Source organism: Chrysemys picta, chromosome 2 (assembly GCF_011386835.1).
Source record: "Chrysemys picta bellii isolate R12L10 chromosome 2, ASM1138683v2, whole genome shotgun sequence".
NCBI lineage: Eukaryota > Metazoa > Chordata > Testudines > Emydidae > Chrysemys > Chrysemys picta.
This window is the reverse complement of record NC_088792.1, coordinates 42,460,858-42,481,732: the sequence shown is the minus strand read 5'-3', so window position 1 is coordinate 42,481,732 and position 20,875 is coordinate 42,460,858. Positions and strand designations below refer to the sequence as shown.

General features: G+C 43.1%; 1 protein-coding gene across 1 annotated transcript in view; it reads right to left on the bottom strand.

The window, feature by feature from the left end:
- The window catches only part of RSU1 (Ras suppressor protein 1), a 179,074-nt gene that overhangs the window by 136,908 nt on the left and 21,291 nt on the right, over positions 1-20,875 (bottom strand). The window contains exon 3 of the mRNA XM_005282446.5: positions 14,399-14,449. Coding sequence (XP_005282503.2) covers positions 14,399-14,449 — 51 coding nt within the window. The remainder of the gene's footprint in view (positions 1-14,398; positions 14,450-20,875) is intronic.

Genomic DNA, 20,875 nt, shown 5'->3' with positions numbered 1-20,875 from the left:
AGCCAAGACTTAAGATGTTGCACAGATCTTCAAAGACACTTTGTAAGCTAATAATGTTGGCTTTGAAGTTCAACAAAGGCCACTGAAAGAAGTTAAGACCCAATGGGTTTGCTCCTATTCCCACTAAAGTCAATGACAACTTTATAGGAGCATGATTTGGCACGTTTTCAAGCACAGCGTATTTTAGTATCATAGAACAGTCAGTCTTCTAAGAGTTAAGACGTATTTTTGGGGTTGGCCGACACTATTGTTAAACTTATGAGTTTATTTGGGAAAGAGTGATTTTTCTAGGATTCTGATATGGCTTTTCCACATAGACACTGCATTATCTCTTCTAATGAAATGATATAGCCTACTGGCTCTCAAACTGTGGCCTGCACAGAAATCACCTGTCACATGGGACTAGCTGCTCCTCATTTCCAGTTGCTTCTGGGGGTGTTCAACCTCCAATATACAATGAGGACGAGACCACAGAAGGAACCAATATAAGTGCCTCTATTAGGAAACCACTACTGAAGGGAAATAAATGAAACCTCTTAGAGATCAAGAGCCAGCATCATTACGACATAAGATGCAGCCACCATCTTAGCCTATAGTGGGATAAGAGCCACTAACAGGAGAGGAGTCAGGAGCTGCCACTGAGATCAGAGCCCCAAGCAGGCAAGGACTGCCCAGGAGAGAGAGAGAAGTAGAAGAATGGGGAACAAGAGAACATATGTCTGGATAGCATATGCAGAGATTGATGTGAACAATATTCTCAGATTCCTTTTGTTTTCAATAATCCCACTCTGATAGAAGGCTCGCTTCAATGGATATCTATTGTTTTATATGGGGAGCATGGCAGTACTGCAGCACTTGACTTACGGGAGTGAAAAAAAATCCATATGATCTTTGTATATCATGTACCCACTCCTGCTGACATTTACTCAAGTGCTTCACTTAAGCTTTTGAGGAATCCAAACGAAGTACAGAGGACTTCCTCACATGTTTAAAATTAAGCTTGACCCCAAGCGTTTGCAAGATTGGGGCTTTAATTGGGTTCTCACATTGGCAAGTCTCATTCTTCTACATATATAAAAAAAAATTGTAATGTTTATACAGATTACAGAAGTTTCAAACAAATCTTTTCTTTATACTCACTAAGGATGATTCTTACCACAATAACCATGTCAAAACATCTTACATTTGTTAAACTAAAAATACAGATTTTTTTTCAGAGAGGTTAGACTAAAATCAATACATATCTTTAAGGAAGTCTGTACAGTTGAAGGGATTTAGTAAATATATAAGCCTCTCAACAAGAAAAACCCTTCTCTTGTTATGTAAACTAAGAACAAGACAAACATTCCAGATTAACCTGGAATAAATAAGTTTTTAAGTACAAATATTGCCCTTTTGCTGCATGAAAAGTACTATATATAAAACATTTGTCTATTCATAAAACAGTGCATGACTAAGTTGATTATTTAGGTGTCAGTACATGTGGAACTGATTCAAGTTCTTCCCATTGGCTTCAAAGGACTTTGAATCAGGCCATAAGTGAATTAAGAATTTTAATTATATACAAATAAATTAGACTTTTCACTGCCACATTCATAGTTTTTAGAATCTTTACGTGCAAAGAAGGGTCATTAGTTTTTTCACAGTGATTCATTAGTTTTGTTTGAGAACATGCATAATTAGTTAATAGTTAACTAATTATGTGGTACGGAAGAATTGGAAGTTCAGTAGTACTGCAAACCTTTAAAGATTTCAAGAGAATATTTTTCCATAAGAGCTATTAGGATTATTCTTTCTGACATCAAATAGCACTAAGATTTATACGGTTATACCTCAGTATCTCATTAAATTGTATTTAGCAATATATAAGTAAAGCAATTTAAAAGATAACTCAATAGGAGACTTTTGAAACCACTTATTACTCCCATCTCTTCAACAGTAATTAAACTCATGGGTCACATGATTAAGGGGCTCGATCCTACAAAACCATCGCCAGTCCTATAGGAGTACTTCCACTGAAGCTGAGTAAAGATTCACAGCATCAGACCTGAAGATTTCCCTCTCCCAGCTCCTCAATACCACTTTACCCCACTTTAGAACTTGAGATTTCAAGTTCTAAACAATAGATAATTAATTCTGTGCACCCCATAAACACAGCATTTAAAGAGCTGGAATCTTGTTTTGATTCATTGAACAAGGTTACTTCAGGTACTGAGAGAGAAACAATCTACTTCCCAGAAATGAGAGATGAGGGGAATTCGCGAAGGGAGAACGCAGTTTTATTCTTAATATTCATTGAGCACTGACAACATGCTTGGTGCATTACAGAAGGAAGGAAGAAAGAGTCCCTGTCATCTAACATACAGTACAAATGCAGATTCCACTATGTAATTTATACCCCAAAAAAGGATGAATCGTATTGAACAAATTAAAACAAGATACTTCCTAATTCCCTAATCTTCAGCTCTTGACAGAAACCAGCTGAACTGTTTGCAATGTTTCTGTGGAAAATTGCATAGTTTCCAGAATGCTTTTAGGAACATATTTTCTAAATTATACTATAGTTCAGTGATGTGCTACTGTGCTAACAAAGCAATACATCAATAAGCAGTTTTAATTTAGAAGCTGGGGTCTGGGAAGTGCTGAGAACATAGGAAAGGCATGTAAGAGCCTGGGGATAACGTGCCATCTAGTGAAGGGCAGAAGAAAGGACAAAAACAAACTGGGCTCTGAGAAGAATGCTTAAAAAGTTGTTAGAGATTGAAGAGAACAGCTGTGTACTAGGGACACTGCAAAAAGAAATTAGTGTGGAAAGTACATTGTCTAACAGCAAGTGGTTGTGACAGCTGTATGTTTTTGTTGACAAGATTATACAACTTTTTGGGGGGGATGGGAGGAGAGTAATTGCTGTTTCTATTCTATTTTATGTTATTCTGAAAATTAACATTTAAGTTACTGGAGAAATAAAGGTGTTTCTGCTCTATTCCCCAACTGCTTCTATAGTTCAGGGTAGAAATATTTCCATCTTTGCACTAGAAAATACATTAAATGTTTTTCGAAAAATTACTCATTTTAACTGAAGCTTACATATACGCAACAAGGAAACCTACATTCCAAATGTATCACACAAAAAAGTCTTCTCATTCCAATCAGCACTGTGCCTTTACATTTTAGTAGCATGGGATGGGACTAGAGCAGAGGTGGGCAAACCAAGGCCCATGGGCCACATCTGGCCCGCAGGACTGTCCTGCTCCCCTTGAGCTCCCAGCGAGGGAGGATAGCCCCCGGCCCCTCCCCCGCAGCCACGCTGCCGTGCGGGCAGCACCCTGGGCAGCGGGGTTGCGCGCTCCTGCCGAGCGGAGCGGCAGCGTGTCTGGCTCCAGCCGGGCGGCGCGGCTGCCAGACATGCGGTTCTGAACGGCATGGTAAGGAGGCCGGGTGGTTGGATAAGGGGCGGGGGTTTCTGGGGGGCAGTCAGGGTACAGGGGGCGGTAGAATGGGGTGGAGGTTCTGGGGGCCGGTCGGGGGGGTTGGATAAGCATTGGAGTCCTGGGGGGCCTTTCAGGGGGTGGGGGTGTGGATAAGGGTCAGAGCAGTCAGGGGACTAGGAGCAGGGGGTTGGATAGGAGGTGTGGGGGTCCTGGGAGGGGGCAGTTAGGGGACAAGGAGCAGGGGGGTTGGATGGATCTGTGGTTCTGAGGGGGGCAGTCAGGGGGCGGGAGCCAGGCTGTTTGGGGAGGCATAGCCTTCCCTACCCAGCCCGCCATATTAGTTTTGCAACCACAATGTGGCCCTCGGGCCAAAAAGTTTGCCCATCCCTGAACTAGAGTGTGGGGGGAAGGACCCACAGGAGTCATGTTATTTAAGGAATCACAGAATCCTAATAATAAATCCCAATTTAACATTAAGACTCCACCAGAGGCAACTAATTTAGCATCGCATCACTAACCACTAGTACTACCAGACTACATATTGTTCAACTGATACCTGTCAGATCTCAAAAATAGTTTAAACGTGACCTTTTAAGAGACAATGTTTCATGTGACTGCACAGTAAACTGACAAATGGTCTCGAAAAAAAAGCTATAAATCAACCCTACTTGTTATAAATACATTTACACTGAATTCCAATGTTTCATGCCACTACTTATTTAGCATATTTCCCCCATATTTTAATTTTCTATATGCCATATACAAAACCTTTAGCACAAGGCATGACAAATAGTCCATAGAAGAGGGAATAACTAGAGACTCAGGAGCGCCAGGCTCAAGTAAATGGTGAAGGTCATTCATTACAAGTCAAGGTTGTTTGCATTTCAGCTACTACATCCACATCTAAAAAGGCAGCTAGATATTAGTTATGCCTTCAGACAGCATTTGGTTACTGTAGAATTTTGAACCTTGGAATATGAAGAAAGCAAAACTATGACACACCAGAATATGTGGTTCATACTGTTTAGTTTGCTTTACTGCATACATTTCTGGTAATTTTCTGTGACCTATGATCAGGGTTAGAACCTGTGTTGTTGTACTCGCTACTGCACTATTGTTTGGTTTACCTGTATACTGTAAAGGAACAGCTCACACCTTTTCCATTAAGCACAGTTTGCCATGGTTACAGAACATACAGCCAGAATGTCCTCAGCACCACACAGAGGAGAGAAACCTCAGTGAAGACAATGATTATTACACCAGGGCTGCTGAATCCCTATGTCATGAGTCCTTCTCCCAACCCTCCTGTGGGCCTGAAAGGGAATTCAGCTTCCAAACCCACATATCACAGGCTCTCCAAGTATGGCCTGTGTCTCAAAGTACTTCTCCTGACCTCCATGGCAGTATAGTTTTTCATAAGACATACTGTCAATGTCTCCCAGCATACTGCTGACACCACCCCTGTTTAGGGGGCTGAGAAGGCATTTCACTACATAAGGCAGATCTTCTATATGGGCATGGGAAACCATGCTATGGAGAGTGGTCCTCCCAGAACCACTCACTCACTATCTGTGATTAGGAAGACACAGGTTATTCTGTAATTATACTTGATAGGGTATCCTGAACTTCCAGAATTGAGAAAGGAATCTGGTATGGCATTTCCTATTTCACAGAACCTGGCTGTTGCAGTGTGCTCTCAAAGGGGTAACCATAGGAAGTGAAGAGTGGAGGGAGAAAATAGCACAAGGCAGTACATTTCTCCACACACACTCCATCTCTGCAATTCAGCTCCTCCTTTTGCAGAAAAGTTAAGGAATTGCTCCAGTCCATAGTTAATATCTTTTTAAAAAAAAAAAAAATACAGGTTGAGGTTGGATTTTCATGTACCTGTACAATTATTTACATGAAATGAATTTTAAAAGGCTCAATCCTGGAACACTTTACTCATAGAGAACTCCCATTACTTTGAGTTTCCCACTTGAAAATTATTCTGTAATGACAATATTAGGATTTTCAATGGTTTACTTTTTCTATAACTTGTAGATACACATGGAGAAGGAGAGAAATAGTTTTGTTTATTGTAAACGTATTTATCATACTAAGCGCCGATTCTAAATCGCTGCCTGTGAAACTACATAAATTCATCTTCAGGTGTACTTGAATACAGAATCAGGAAAATATTTACATTTTATACTGACTTACAAAACGAGTAGGATTGAACTAATGTGTCTGAAGTTTTGATTTTTAGAAAGGGCACCTGCAACAAGAATATCAAACTAAAGTTTTCTGTAAAGGTCAGAAAGTATGATAATAGTAAATACATAAGAAATATCATACACCTCTTTCCCAGTGATGTAGAATCAGCTTAGGTTCCATACCATGTGCATGAAAATTTACTACTGACATATTGTATTTTGTGTCTAATTTTTACGTGTATAAATTAGGGTAGTTTTATATCCTTGGAACCCAATACTCTTTCACACGTGTGCCATTCATCTGTTTCTTTCTACAAGCTCCTGCTTCATGTCAAAATAAATACATAAAAGTGAAAGTTCTACCATCTGTACCACATCACAGGGTCAAGTTTTTCTTTTAGTGCAATGAACACAAAAGCTAATGGTATTTAACCTGCAATTTTTAACAAAACTGAGACATCACACACTTAAAGTTTAGCATATGAATTTAGTCGCTACCCCCCCAAAGCGTCCCACTGCACACTGCATTCATAAAAACACAGTTCCTTTTGATGGAGCCTTGTGTCACAAATACAACTGAATTCTCCAACATTTATAAATTATATTGTGGTGCCACCCCAGAGGACCAAACTGGACAGATGTCCCACAGTGCTAGTTACATGCTGGCAAAGTTCTTGCCTACTTTTAGAATTGTCCTCAATTTCTGCCATCAGTGTAGCAACACTGGAGTCAACCCCTAGTACCAATAGGCAAGGACAACAAATTATCACCAGTGAAGCTTCCTGGAAAGATCCACTGAAAGATGCCAAAGAAATGTTCACAGAGATAAAGCTTGGGGAGAAGAATGTCATGGAAGACTAGGGCGACAAAATACTGAGAAGGCAGGAATGATAGCGTCAAAGACAACAGGAATGAAAGAGACCTTGATAAGAGCCGTCTCAAAGGAGTGGATTAGGCAGAAGGGAGCCAAGATTAAATTTGAGTATCTCAAGAAAGTAGTTGTGAATGGCACATTTCATTAGTTCTGAAGTGGGCAGTAGCAGGAAAGGCAAGTGGGGTCAAGGGATGGCTTTCCTAGTATCGAGATCAGAGAGCTTGCTTGTACTATGAAAGGAAGGAACCAGAGGCAAGAGAGAGATTGAGAAAGACTAGGAAGAAGATGAAAGTGATTAAGGGACCTTAGTATTCAGGAGGGGGTGGAATCAAGGAGACAGGTGGAGGGATTACAGACAGCGTACAAAACAGAAGACTTTTCAATGGTGACAAGGGAAGAGGAGGGGATTATAAAACAAGAAATGCAGAAAAACCATAGTGGAAGGACTCAACAAGAGAGTCAGAGAGCAGATAAAAGGAAAGAAAGCAACAGAGAAGTTTCAGATGACTAGTCACTGAAGACTCAAGTGTAGGAGCTGGTCAGGATGCAACAGTTTAATTGCAACAGGGTGGCTTGCCCTCGGGGCTGGAGAGCCCAGGGCCAAGCCAAACCTGATTACACCATGAGCCCCACACTAGGGGAAACAAGAAGTTTCCTATAAAGATCAGAAGGTGGCTGCAATGGAGTGAGGAGAAAGCTTAGGAGGGTGTTGTGAAACTGCAGGGCTGCTCCTGCAAGGAAGACCATGAGACCGGGGGAATTGTTCCAACTAGGAGCAGCCTGCTAAGGCAGGAAGGACTCTGTCCAGAGGAGGGGAGTGGGGGCTGTACCCAGCTCAAGACTGGAGGGAAGACCTGTGTGTTTAATTTTGAACTTAAAGTGAATAAGACAGACCCCAAGGAGGGCTGTTGTGATTGGACTAGAAAAACCCTTCATGGACTTTATCTGGGAAACCAAGGTGAGGTCACCAGGGGATGAGGTGAGGCTGTCACTCATCTACAGCAGTGATTTTCAAGCTGTGGTCTACAGACTATATCTAAAAAACCAACAAGGAGTCGGGTGGCACCTTAAAGACTAAGATTTATTTGGGCATAAAATCTTTCATGGGTTAAAAAACCCACTTCTTCAGATGCATGGAGTGAAAATTACCAATACAGGCATTATTATACTGACACATGAAGAGAAGGGAGTTACCTGATGCTTGACACCATGCAAGACTATGTCTAAGATTTCCAAGGGATCAGCACCTCCATTTGTCTGAGGGTCCACAGGCAAATATTCTGTAACAAATTCCTACTGTTCACACAACAGTTTGCTTCTCTTTCAAAAGAAAACTGAAGAAATAGGTATCTCAACAGTGACCTCTAATGGGCAAATCAGACAACATCTATTAAAAGCAGCACTTCTATTTAAACGGCAGGAAGATTCAGAGATTCTGAAAGAAAAACAGAAATAGCACAAAATAGAAAAGCACACCAAAACAGTTGCAGTATTATTGGATTTACCTTAAAACAGGCTCTAGAAGAGCCTGTGTGTCTAAGGCAGTAACTTCTTTAAGCAGATTGGGTCCAAAATTTGACCTACATTTGACATAAAATGTCTACTTACAATAAGGTGATAAGTTACCTGTACGCTAACAGATGTATTAGTTAACTGTGACCCACTCCATGTCCCTAAAATAGAAGATCTTCCTCATGTGAAACACATGTGTTTAATATCGTTATAGACAGCTTGCACATATTGAAGAGACACTGTCAACTTCATCTGTTTTTCAACTTCATTATGACTAACTGAGTTTAACAGTCAAACCTGTTTTAAAGGTGGACTTTTCCCAATTATGGAACTTTGAGGTTTGGGGCTAATTAATGATTACAAGGCTCTGGAAACCTTTCACCATACTTTCCCTCCAATTGATTTGATGAAGTGTTTTTGATTCACTAAAATCACTTATGCCTTAAGAAACATGAATGTTAACAATGAAAGCCTATATTAGGAAGTTAATAAAGACTTCTGTATAGTCCAATGGTTTTCAAACTTTTTTCTAGAGACCCAGTTGAAGAAAATTGTTGATGCCTGCGACCCAACGGAGCTGGGGATGAGGGATTTGGGCTGTGGGAGGGGCTCAGGGCTAGGGCGGGGGGTTGGGGGTGTGGAAGGGGGTCAGGGCTCTGGGTGCAGGCTCTGGGGTTAGGCCGGGGATGAGGGGTTTGGAGGCCTCTGGGTTGCGGCAGGAGGGAGTCAGGGCTCTGGGGTGGGGGTGCAGGCTCTGGGGTGGGGCTGGGGATAAGGGGTTTGGTGTGCAGGGAGGGGTTCTGGGTTTCGGGGAGGCTCAGGGCTGGGGCAGGGGAAGGGGGCACGGGATAACCTCGGGCGGCTCCCGGTCAGCAGCGCAGTGGGGGTGCTAAGGCAGGCTTCCTTAGCACTGCGGACCACGCTGTGCCCCAGAAGCAGCCAGCAGCAGGTCCAGCTCCTAGGCGGACATGTGCAAGCGACTTCGCACAGCTCTCACCCACAGGCACCGCCCCCCGCAGTTCCCATTGGCCAGGAGTGGAGCTGGTGCTCGGGGCAGCTCCATGTCCCCCTGTCCCGGGAGCCGGACCTGTTGCTGGCCACTTCCGGGGCGCAGCGCGGTGTCAGAACAGGTAGGGACTATCCTGCCTTAGCCGGGCAGCACCGCCGACGGGACTTTTAATGGCCCGGTCAGCGGTGCTGACCAGAGTCGCCGCGACCCAGTGCCTTATATTCCGCAATCCGCGAACTGGGTCGCAATCCGCAGTTTGAAAACCACTGGTATAGTCCACAGTTCTCCTTTATTTATCAATTACCAGATTTTGATTGACCCTCTGCCTTCAAAGACTGGAGCTCCAGGGCTGCACTCCCTTACACTTGGTGACAATAGTCCCCAGAACCTGGTTATTCTCCACTGTAAAACAGAACACTGGGCACTAACCATGCCCTCACCTTTCTGACATACAACCAACACTGGCTCTGTGCCATCTCCTTTTATAGCCTCTTTCTGCCAACTATGTGCTACTCAAGGAACACCTTTATGCCAGAAGTATTCCCCAGGTGCTAGTTCCACCTAGATTAGCAGCCTCTTTATGATGTCCAAATGGCATAAAGGGTCCAAAATACATCTTTGTATCTGATCCACTGACTATAGTTGAGGCCCAGAAAAGGTACCCCTTTCTCCAGTCTACCATGACGCAGCTGTTTTAGGCCCGTCTTTTGAAGCTCTTCCCTCAGAAACAAGGAAACTAGTAACCCAAATGAAATAAATTTATTAGAGCTACCTAACCCCCGTCCTCCCTGTAAATCACCTCTTTGATTATGCCCCCTTCTTTTCCCATTTCCTGCTGAAGCCTACCATTTAGAAGTCCTACCAGCCCACAGCAGCTCACAATATTTCCTCTCTCCACCCAATTTACCTCCTGGATATCCCAAATTTCATTCATTCTTCCCCAAGTCACGACCGTGCCGTCTCAGAGCTGCTATGGAGGTGTGAATTTAGGTTAATTTCCAATCTCTTCAACTATAATCCTGCTTTGATCAGAAACGCCTAGAGGCAAATATTCAAGCTTTCCTTTGGAACAGAACTCCACTGCCCTGCAGAAGCTTCATGTTGTTCTAGGCTGCTGGGCACTTAATGGAGCAGAATGCATCACAAGCATGGAGCACACATGTGGTACATCTGCACTGCACGATCAATTTAGGTGGGAGAGCACTGACTGAACTGCTGCTAGCACTGGTCTCTTCCAAGTAGGTTTTAGAGATACTATGACGATGACACTTGTGATCTTTACAGAGTTACTAAAGTTTTGACTCTCCTAATTTACAGGGTTACTAGATAGAAGAAACATTAACTAAGTAGCTCAGGTTATTTCCCTTGAAACTATATCTAGAGTCATGCCCATGTTTTAAACCTGCTTCTGAGTATCACTTATTAGTGAACATTTACAGACAGCTTTAGAACAGTTTCAAGCAGAAGTCTGGAGAAGTCAAATTGTACAGGGTTAGTGGACTAGACACCTAATTAAAGTGAATATTGTACAGTAAGGGACAAGATTTATGGCTAGAAAGAAAAAGGACAATACAGTAAAAACAAGGTCCGTTTTACATCAGTGTTTTCAGATATTATAACAAAGTTAGCTAAATGAATTGCTAGTGTAACACCAATGAAGACATGAGTTACACCTGAAAGGCATTTGGCCCAACAGATATATAGTCAGAGGAGGGCCAGATACCTCCTTTTTCTCCCCTTCTACTAAGTTTGTGGCAGGGCAAGTTGAAACTGGAATGGCAATTGTTCCAAATCTGTGTACACTTACTGAAGAACGTCTACACAGCCAGTTAGTGCGTGGCAAGCCGGGGTGTGAATGAACAGCACACTAGCCTGCTATGCACTCAATGGCTGCGCAGACCTCTACTGGTTATTTGAACTTTTAGCGTGCAGTAGCAGGGTCCAGCCAGTTAGTGCACAGCATGCTAGTGCGCTGTGCATTCACACCCTGGCTTATTACACATTAACTGGCCGTGCAGACTTGCCCTAAATGATTTAACCAAGCAACCAACGCTATTCAATCAATGGGATGCAGATTTGCGTACCTCTGATAAAGAATGATTTACAGGAAGATAAAAGCAAATTTAATAGGAATGTGAATGGCACGCTAAGAAGTTAACAGTGCAAAAGGGAAACATGCTGGGAGTAAAAATATTCAGAACAGTGTAATAAGCGTAATGGGATTTAATGGCGTTATCAGACCTTAATGAAGCTTTGCTTAATTTTAGTAGTGTTGACTGGCAAAATAAGATACTGGTTGCAGAAGGATATGCACATCCACTTACCTTTTATACATATTTACTCTATCAAATGGACATATTTACTACAGACAGTAGAAAAACAGAAGCAAGCACATTCATTTATATGACAGAAAACTAGTAAAAGATGCTAATATGACCTTAGTGGAACATATCAAGTGTCATTGCCACTGTTTTCCCAAGTCATTTTAAGAACAATCTACTAAGACAATTAATTATATCGCTTAAAGGATTAGGTCAAGAGTGTCAGATACAAAAATATGAATTTGAAATTTGGCCTTTTTTAAAGGGAGAGACACTATTTCAACTCAACATTTATTTCTTTTAAAAAGCGTGGTAACTTCCAACGTTGGAGAATATTAGTTATACCCCACTGGGGAAAATTATTGGCCTTTACCTTCCTATAAGAAGCATTTTAGGGTCTGACAGGTCAACAGCATCTCTTAAATGGAAGAATGGACACTCATCCCTTAATATTCATACAACCCTTAGATTTAAAAGTCAGAGTTGGTAGAAGACAATAATCTACTCCTTTTACCCCATTTTATTGGTATCTTTCGGTCAATGGGAGCTGCGAAGCCAGCGCTCTGGGCGGAGGCAGCCTGCAGACCTGCCTAGCAACGCCTCTGCCTAGCAGCTGAGCGAGGGGGATGTTGCCGCTTCAGGGGAGGCCCCCATCCAGTGCCCCCTCCGACACGCAAACTCTGCTGCTGGATGGGGGGGGCGCGCGGGGGCCTGAGACTGCCCCAGCAGTGGCTGGTGTACCTGGCACAAGGACTGCCTGAGCTGCCCCTGAGCCAGGTACACCGGCTGCTGCAGAAATCACGGAAAGTCATGGAATCCATGACTTCCATGACCCCGTGACAAACTCGCAGCCTTACTCATCAGCTATCTATGGCATAAGGGGAAAATTCCACCGTGAGGCATGGTGCCTTTCTTGAAACAGGGATCTGAGGAAAGGTCCTTTGTTGTCTTCACATGTCAGTGGGCATGAAATCTCTGGTCAAGATTATATAAGAAGATTGAGATCTCCTTGGGATCCAGGTGGGAAAGATAAGAAGAGAGACAAAAGAAGCAGGAAGATATGGAGGACAAGATACGACCAAGACTCAAGTTTCTGTGATTCTCCTAATATACTAGCTATGAGGAAAATGGCCCACTAAAAATTTAGAGCAACTATACACTTGCCTATTGGCACCCATGTCCACAGCTATTCCTTTACACCACTTAATGCCACATCTTAAAAATACAATGCAACCCTACTCTCATTCAAAATATATTTATCCTTTACATGCTATGATAACACACAACTGATTACGTCATCCTCGCAGCCCTTAACTCATAATCCCCTTTTTGTCTGAAACAAACAAACAAACAAACAACTTTCCTTTAGGCAAGTCCTAGGTATTAAAAACATAACTCTTAAGAGATTTTGAAGAATTTAGACTTCCCTGAAATTCAATGAGGTAGACAATTTAAAGGGTTTGTGACAGTGATTTCCAGCCTCTTTTTGCTAGAGCAGTGGCTCTCAACCTTTCCAGACTACTGTACCCCTTTCAGGAGTCTAATTTGTCTTCTGTACCCCAAGTTTCAACTCACTCAAACTACTTGCTTACAAAATCAGACAAAAATACAAGTGTCACAGCTCACTATTACTGAAAAATTGCTTACTTTCTCATTTTGTCTGTACAAAAGTTTAGTTTGTACTGACTCTGCTAATGCTTTTTATGTAGCCTACTGTAAAACTAGGCAAATATCTAGATGAGTTGAGGTACCCCCTAGAAGATTTCGGTGTACCCCTGGTTGAGAACCACTATGCTAAAGCACCCCCTTGCAATGGACTACCACAGCACTACACCCCCATCCAAGTGTGAACACAGTAACCATCTCCCCTTTTTCCCCCCTCCCATCCAGTTTTTCTCTTGTCCTCCTTCCCTGACAATTGTGTTTCCTCATCCATCCTATTTGCGTGGACTCCACCTTCCTCCACCACACAGCAGCTTTGAATTTCCCATCCCCACACTCCATGGATGGCACATACCTGGGAGCGGGAGGGATGCACAATAGTGCCTTCAAAGGCCCAGCTGAGTACCAAAGGAGTAAAGAAAACTAGATTGGACTGGCAAGATGCCATCTGAACCTGCACTCCTGTACACGTGAGCTGCTCCTACAGCAAGTCACATTGGAGTCACAACAGTATGGAAGTAGAGTGACTTCCAAGCAGCCACCTAATTTTAATTTTAGATAAGGCAGAAAATTTGTGGGGTGTGAGTGCGGGGTGAGTCTGGGATCCTGCCGCTTTCCTTCTACATACACCACTCTCCTCTACCTACTATGACCCCTGAAATAGCCGGGCATTCCCCCCCCATGACAGGAAAATGCATGTTTAAGAAGGCTGTCATGATTTTTCTGTCATTTGACCCCTACCGCAGTACTGATTTACTACTTATTTGACTGAAACATCCAAAGGATCGAGGCCCTGATTGTGCTAGGTGCTGTATGGACACAGAGATGTGGTCCCTTCCCTCAAAAGTTTTCAACACTGCAGGTCTTTATACATTGACCAAGTTAGACTTCTTAGTTCATTCCTTGTTTTAAAACCCACACAAAATCAACAGAAGTTAAACATACTTAACACTGCACATGCATGGTCATTGTAATATTTCACATTTAATCAAACAAAGCAAATATACTTTAAAAAAAGACTTCTAGAGATGTAGGAAACTTACAGACAAGGCAGAAGAAGAAATTTTAAATGAATGGATTGGAAATAAGATCACAGTTAAGGATTTTATCCTCACAAATGGAGAATGAAAAACAAAAATACATAAAACTAAGGAGACCTGCTGAACATCACTGCTAAATTACATTCTCCATCCATTTCCTGTAATGCAACTATTTAGACGATCTATTTAGGACAAGGGCCTTGCCACCATCTCTAAGCAGCATAGCCTAATTGAGGCTAAATAAATAATAAAATGGAACATCACCCATGGCAACTTTTGAATGTTGTTCAAGTGATAGCAATGAGGCTTCTATCAACTAAAAAAATAGTGTTAGCCACCAAGAAATGTACTTACTTGTGAGCTTGTTGTGACTGAGAACCAGCTGTGTGATGTGGGACAGAGTGACTGTAAGAGAGCAGAAGAAAGACCGTAAGTGAATGAACTAACATAACTCAAATGCAAGTTCAGTTTCAGCCAACCAAAAACTTTCCCCATCTAGGAGACTGACATTTACATACACTGGCAGAGGTTAAACTGAGCAATACACGCCAATTCCTCTGTATCTTGATAGGTCTGAACCTGTATGATTCCCATACTAACCCAATTACAATTACAGTACTAAGACGCCAGAACATCTCTCCCCCCCCCCCCCCCCCCCGCAGCCCTCCCCACCTGCACATTACAGTATGGATCTGCCTTCATATGAGCACCATTTCACGAAAAAGATAATTTAAAGAAAGAATGTGGCCTGCTTTGTTCTCAATGTTTTGAGATTATGAAAATCTGTAAAAATTAAGAAATGACACAAAGTACTAACAGGTAAATAAAGTGACTTACAGCTTGTATATTTTTTCCAAATACAACACGCTTCACAGGATCTCTAACAGAATTATGCAATAACACCATTTTATAACTTGAAGTTAAAAGCTCAGACAATACAAAACAAGACAATACTATTTTTAAAGAGTGGGTTCTATCTCTGCAACACATCTCTAAAGAGCTAACTTTGAAATTTTCAACGTTTTTTTTTACAAGAAGATTACATGAATATAGCAGATTCTTCTTTTACTTTGTGTCAAGAGGACAATAAGGTAGACCCTAGTCCCATAGTAAACTTTGTATACCAAGGAGTCTGAACAAAAAGGCAGCAGATGAATTTCTTGTAGTCAGATATTAGTATTGTGCTACATACCAAAGGCGAGCGGAACCTTGTTCTTCAACAAGATTATTCTTTACCCAGTAGAGGCAACTGGCAGCAGAGAATGGCCACAGTCTGTGTAGTACCCTTTACACAGGAATCCCATGTTCTACATAATCCCAACCCAGTGCACTTTAGATCCCTCATGAGAAAATCCAAGAGACATTTATACCTTTACAATTCCAAGGGACTGAAACAGTTATTGCTTGCTGGCTAGCAGAATGCAACTTATTGTCAATTTTTGAAAATATCTTTTTACTGAACTTTCTGCAGCTCGTTTTTATTATACTTTTTTCCTTTTGGATTTCTTTCCTCTTTTTCCTATAAGAGATCATGGTGTATATTTTACTGATGCCACATCTACACTATAAACTTTGGTCAACACAAGCCGCCACTGTTAGTATATTACCCATGCATATGCAAGTACTTGGTGCTCACTTCGGTGCTGCACATACTCACCAGGAGTGCTGGTGTCAACACAAGGTGCGGTGTACTATGAGTAAGGCTACTAATCTGTCATGGGGGGTCACAGATTCTGTGATTTTACAAGATCTCTGACGTTTGAAAATTCCAGTAGTTCAGCTCCAGGCAGCAGGGCTTGGGCTTCAGCAAATTCATGATTTATTGTTTATGCCCATGTCCTGTTCATGACTTAAAAAAAAAAAAAAAAAAAAAACACCTGTGCCAAAATTGTAGCCTTAACTATGGGTAGATATCCTAGAGGACCACATCCAACCCTCCAGCGCAATGTGAAAATTCCCCAAAAGGCAATCTGTTGTGGGCAGGGCCGGCTCCAGGCACCAGCCTGGCAAGTAGGTGTCTGGGGAGGCCGCTCTGGAGAGGGGCGGCAGGTCCAGCTATTCGGCGGACGGTCCCTCACTCCCGCTCTGAGCGAAGGACCTCCCGCCGAATTGCTGCAGCAGATCGCGATCGTGGCTTTGTTTGTTCGTTTGGCTGCTTGGGGCGACCAAAACCCTGGAGCCAGCCCTGGTTGTGGGGCACATACAAGTTGTGCAGGAAAGCTGGAGCAAGGAGTCAAGTTCCCATTATGCAACTTTCTCCATCACATAATACCATCCATATAACAATTTTCATGCCTGTTTTTAAAATCCCACAAATCCACATGGCACTTGTCTTATCACTGTCTGCCATTTCTTACAGAAGCATGGAGCCCGCACAGCTCTGTGCTATTGTCATGAACACTGCAAACAATCATTCAATATTTGCAGAGAGCAGGAAGTACTGCAACAATGGGGGCACATGACAATTTCTTTAAGGACAGACTGTTAAGGGACACAGAAAAAAGCAATTCAAGGTTGTTGGCAGCTTGCACAAAGAAGCTGTAGATGGTACAGCACTGATTCTGGGGCCAAGAAACGAATAGACTGGCGAGATTGCATCATAATGCAGGTTTGGGATGAGCAGTGGCTGCAGAACTTTCAGATGCAAAAAGGTCATAATTCCTGTATCTGTGTGCTGAGCTCATGCCAGCCCTCCAGAGCAGACACATCAGAATGACAGCTACATTGACAACTGAGAAGCAAGTGGTGATCACATTGTAGAAGGCTGCAGCAACAGATTGCTACCGGTCAGTGGGAAATTATTTTGGAGTTGAAATATCAACAGTGAGGGCTGCTGTCATAGAAGCGTACAGGGACATGAATTGTATCCTGCTATGCAGGATGGTGACTCTAGGCAATGTACAGGACACTGTGAATTGATTTGCAGCGATGGAGATCCCAACGTGTGGTGAGACAGTTGATGGCACCCATATTATACTATGCAGAATACATCAACAGAAAGGACCTACTTTTCTATGGTTATGCAAGGATTGGTGGATCACAGGGGATGCTTCACCGACATCGTCGGCTGGTCAGGAAGCGTGTGAGACTCGCATTTTTAAGAACACAGGACTGTACAGGAAGCTGCATTTTCTCTCTCCAACTAGCAAAATTACCACTTGCAATGCTGAAATGTCAATAGCGAGCCTGCGGGACCCATCTTACCCGTCTGGCACATTAAGCCATATCTGAATGGCCAGAAGGTGAAGCATGAAGTAGAATGGTGTGACCTTAGACCACACACAGAACTACCATGTCCACCTGAAGAAGACAGCAGCTAAAGTTAAGACGCGCAACAATCTTCTCAGCAAACTGGCAGGTTTGTCGTGAGGTGCTCATGCTCCAGCTTTACGGATGTCAGCTCTTGCCACTTCGCATTCAGTGGCGGAGTACTGCCCAGCAGTTTGGAGTTGATCGTCACACACCAAACAGGTGGATATGCAGTTACATGCCACCACACCTATCATCTCTGGCACCCTGCGTCCGACTCCATTCCCATGGCTTCCAGTTCTGAGCAATATTGCTCCTCCTCCTACCAGATGAGAGTTTGCCACTGGCAGGTTAGTGGAGGAAGTACACGCCAACTCAAGCCTGCCGCTGCACAATGACCTTTTTAAACCACCAGCTGCACGTTTGCCATCACGTCGCCTATTATGGTCTCATACACCTGTGATGGGTTTGATCACAGAAACCCCCCCCCCCCCCCCCGGGAGCTGCCACCTGATGTGCCCAGACTACTTCTACACTTGATTTCCCCGCCAGCTCAGGACTCCAGCACCCTGTCTTGCTGAGCAAGACACTCCCGTCTGCTCCAACAAAGACCCAGGGTCTGAATTACTTGCCCCAAAGCTGCAGGTTTACCTGAAAACAGCTCACAGAAGTGTGCTTGTCTTTAGCACTCAGATGCTCAACTCCCAATGGGGTCTAAACCCAAATAAATCCGTTTTACCCTGTATAAAGCTTATATAGGACAAACTCAAATTGTTCGCCCTCTATAACACTGAGGGAGAGATATGCATGGCTGTTTGCTCCCCCAGGTATTAATACATTCTCTGAGTTAATTAATAAGTAAAAAGTGATTTTATTAAATACAGAAAGGAGGATTTAAGTGGTTCCAAGTAGTAACAGACAGAACAAAGTAAGTCACCAAGCAAAATAAAGTAAAATGCGCAAATCTATGTATAATCAAACTGAATACAGATAATCTCACCCTCAGAGATGCTTCAAGTAAGTTTTTTCCTCAGGCTGGACACCTTCCAGGCCTGGGCGCAATTCTCTCCCCTGGTACACCTCTTGTTCTAGCTCAGGTGGTAGCTAGGGGATTCTTCATGATGGCTCCTCCCTCCTTTGTTCTGTTCCACCCCTTTATATATCTTTTGCATAAGGCGGGAACCCTTTGTCCCTCTCTGGGTTCCCACCCCCCCCAATGGAAAGACACCAGGTTAAAGATGAATTCCAGTTCAGGAGACATGATCACATGTCACTGCAAGACTTCATTGCCCACTTGCCAGCACACACATATACAGGAAGTCTTACAGGTAAAACACACCCATCTGCAGACAACTGTCCGGTTAATGGGAGTCATCAAGATTCCAAACCACCACTAATGGCCCACACTTTGCATAATTACAATAGGCCCTCAGAGTTCTATTTCATATTTCTAGTTTCAGATACAAGAGTGGTACATTTATACAAATAGGATGATCACACTCAGATTATAAGCTTTGTAATGATACCTTACAAGAGACCTTTTGCATGAAGCATATTCCAGTTACATTATATTCACTTATTAGCATATTTTTATAAAACCATATAGACTGCAACGTCACACCGCCAAGCCAGGATGTTAGGGCGGAAACACTCTGGCGAGAGGAATGGATCTGTCATAATCCCCAACCAATCCCTTGTCACCGACCCCACAATTTGCCACCTGGTTTTGACCTGCTCTGTCGCCAATGGTCCCTGTTGAACAGGTTCCAGAACAGGCAAGGTCTCTGTGCAGCCAACTAGTATCGCTGGGGCCTTCATGGCAGCCCTCTGTGCAACTGCGGCACAACACAGACGATGACGCACACTGTCAATGAATGCCTGCTGACTAGATTCAGCAGTGGTCTAGAAGAATTGCATCACACCACTGAAGATGTCATCGCTTGGCTAGACGACTATGCACATGCTAAAAAAATAAATGAAGCCATACCCTGGCCACCTTGACAGCTTCAAGGAAGAGTCAACTACCAGCTCAGCAAGTGCAGAATGACAGCTAAATGTGCTTTCAACAGATTGAAGGGGTGCTGGCGGTGTTTAGTCACATGATTGGATCTCAGTGAGAAAAATATCCCATTGGTTATAGCTCCCTTCTGTGTTCTGCATCATAACTCCGTGGCAAAGGGGAAAGTGTTACTGCAGGGTGGGACAGCGGAGGTGGAGCAGCTATCTGAACAGCCAGAAACAAGGGCTATCAGAATAGCTCAACACAGAGCTATGCAGCTGGGAGAGGCCTTGAAAGAGCACTTTAACAGTCAACTACAGTAAGGTGCTGTGCTGGATGGTGATGAATACAGCCCTGAAGTTTTGGGGGCTGCTAGGAATTGTGTAACATTTTGTGTACATTTATGAAAATCACATTGACTTAATGAATCTGTCAATTATGCAATGCTTATTGTACATTTATAATTCTAACACTGTTTCTAACTGAATCAATGAGTTCTGTTGTCCTGTTCCACTACAAGTAATATGTGCTTTGAGTAGCGCTAGGGATTTGGTAGTATGTGTTAAGTCAGAAAGATGACTATTTCCAAAAAATAAAAGTCATATACCAAAAATAGTGCAAAAAAAGTGTGTAATTAAAAACCAGACAGTGCCAACAATAAATGAACAGAACAGAATTTTAAAATTAGAATAGAAGAAAACATTCATGTCCATTTCTGCCAAACATACACCAGTCGTGTCTCTCAGGTCAGTATATGTGATGCTGAAGGTTTCCTTACTGTCCCCCAGTGAGGAGTGGTAGGGATGCAGCCCAACAGGCTTCGTGGAATGTTGGAGGGTGTAGAGATGCTGCAATGGAGTTCTCCATTGACTGCATGCTTGGTCAACACGGATCTACAGCACTTGTGTTTGCTGCCTCAGAAGCCCCATTATGTCCTGGTGTATGTCCCTCTCCTTTTCCTGCTGGGACTTTTTTCCAGGCTGCCTCCTGTATTCACCCCCCCCCCCCGGCTCTCTCTTCACAGTCTGATGCATCCCTGGCTTGCAGGATCTTGACTACGTCCTCTCTAGTTAGTGTCTTTCTCCTCTTCAGGGTCAGATGTTCCAGACTGGGGACCTCTCAAAGCTGCAATGGCAGAAGCTACAGATAAAATAGACAAATGTATCATTGCATTTACAGTCACAAAGGAAACCAAAAGATCAGTTTCAGAACTCTTCCCTTATTCCCATAGGAGTTTAAATAAGACATGCTTACTGACACTTCAGCTTTGGAGGGCCTCTGCACAGCACAGTTCTCCAACTGCAGCCATGGTGAGTATGGCTCACCAGGGAGCAAGGTGACAAAATGAGGAGGGAATTGTTCGGTCATGTAAAACAATAAAAATTTGGCCCTGTTTCCATAGTTACAAGTACAAAGCAGCGGCACCGAGTGCTGATGTTTTTCCATAGGCGGTTGTGATTTTAGCTGGTGTCTGGCTCAAGGGTCACAAAGGCACAAAAAAGCACAGCTGCTGCTAGCATCCTAAAGCCACCAATCCCATATGCCACCAGCCTGTTTCCTGCAATGGTGACTGCCAAAGTTAT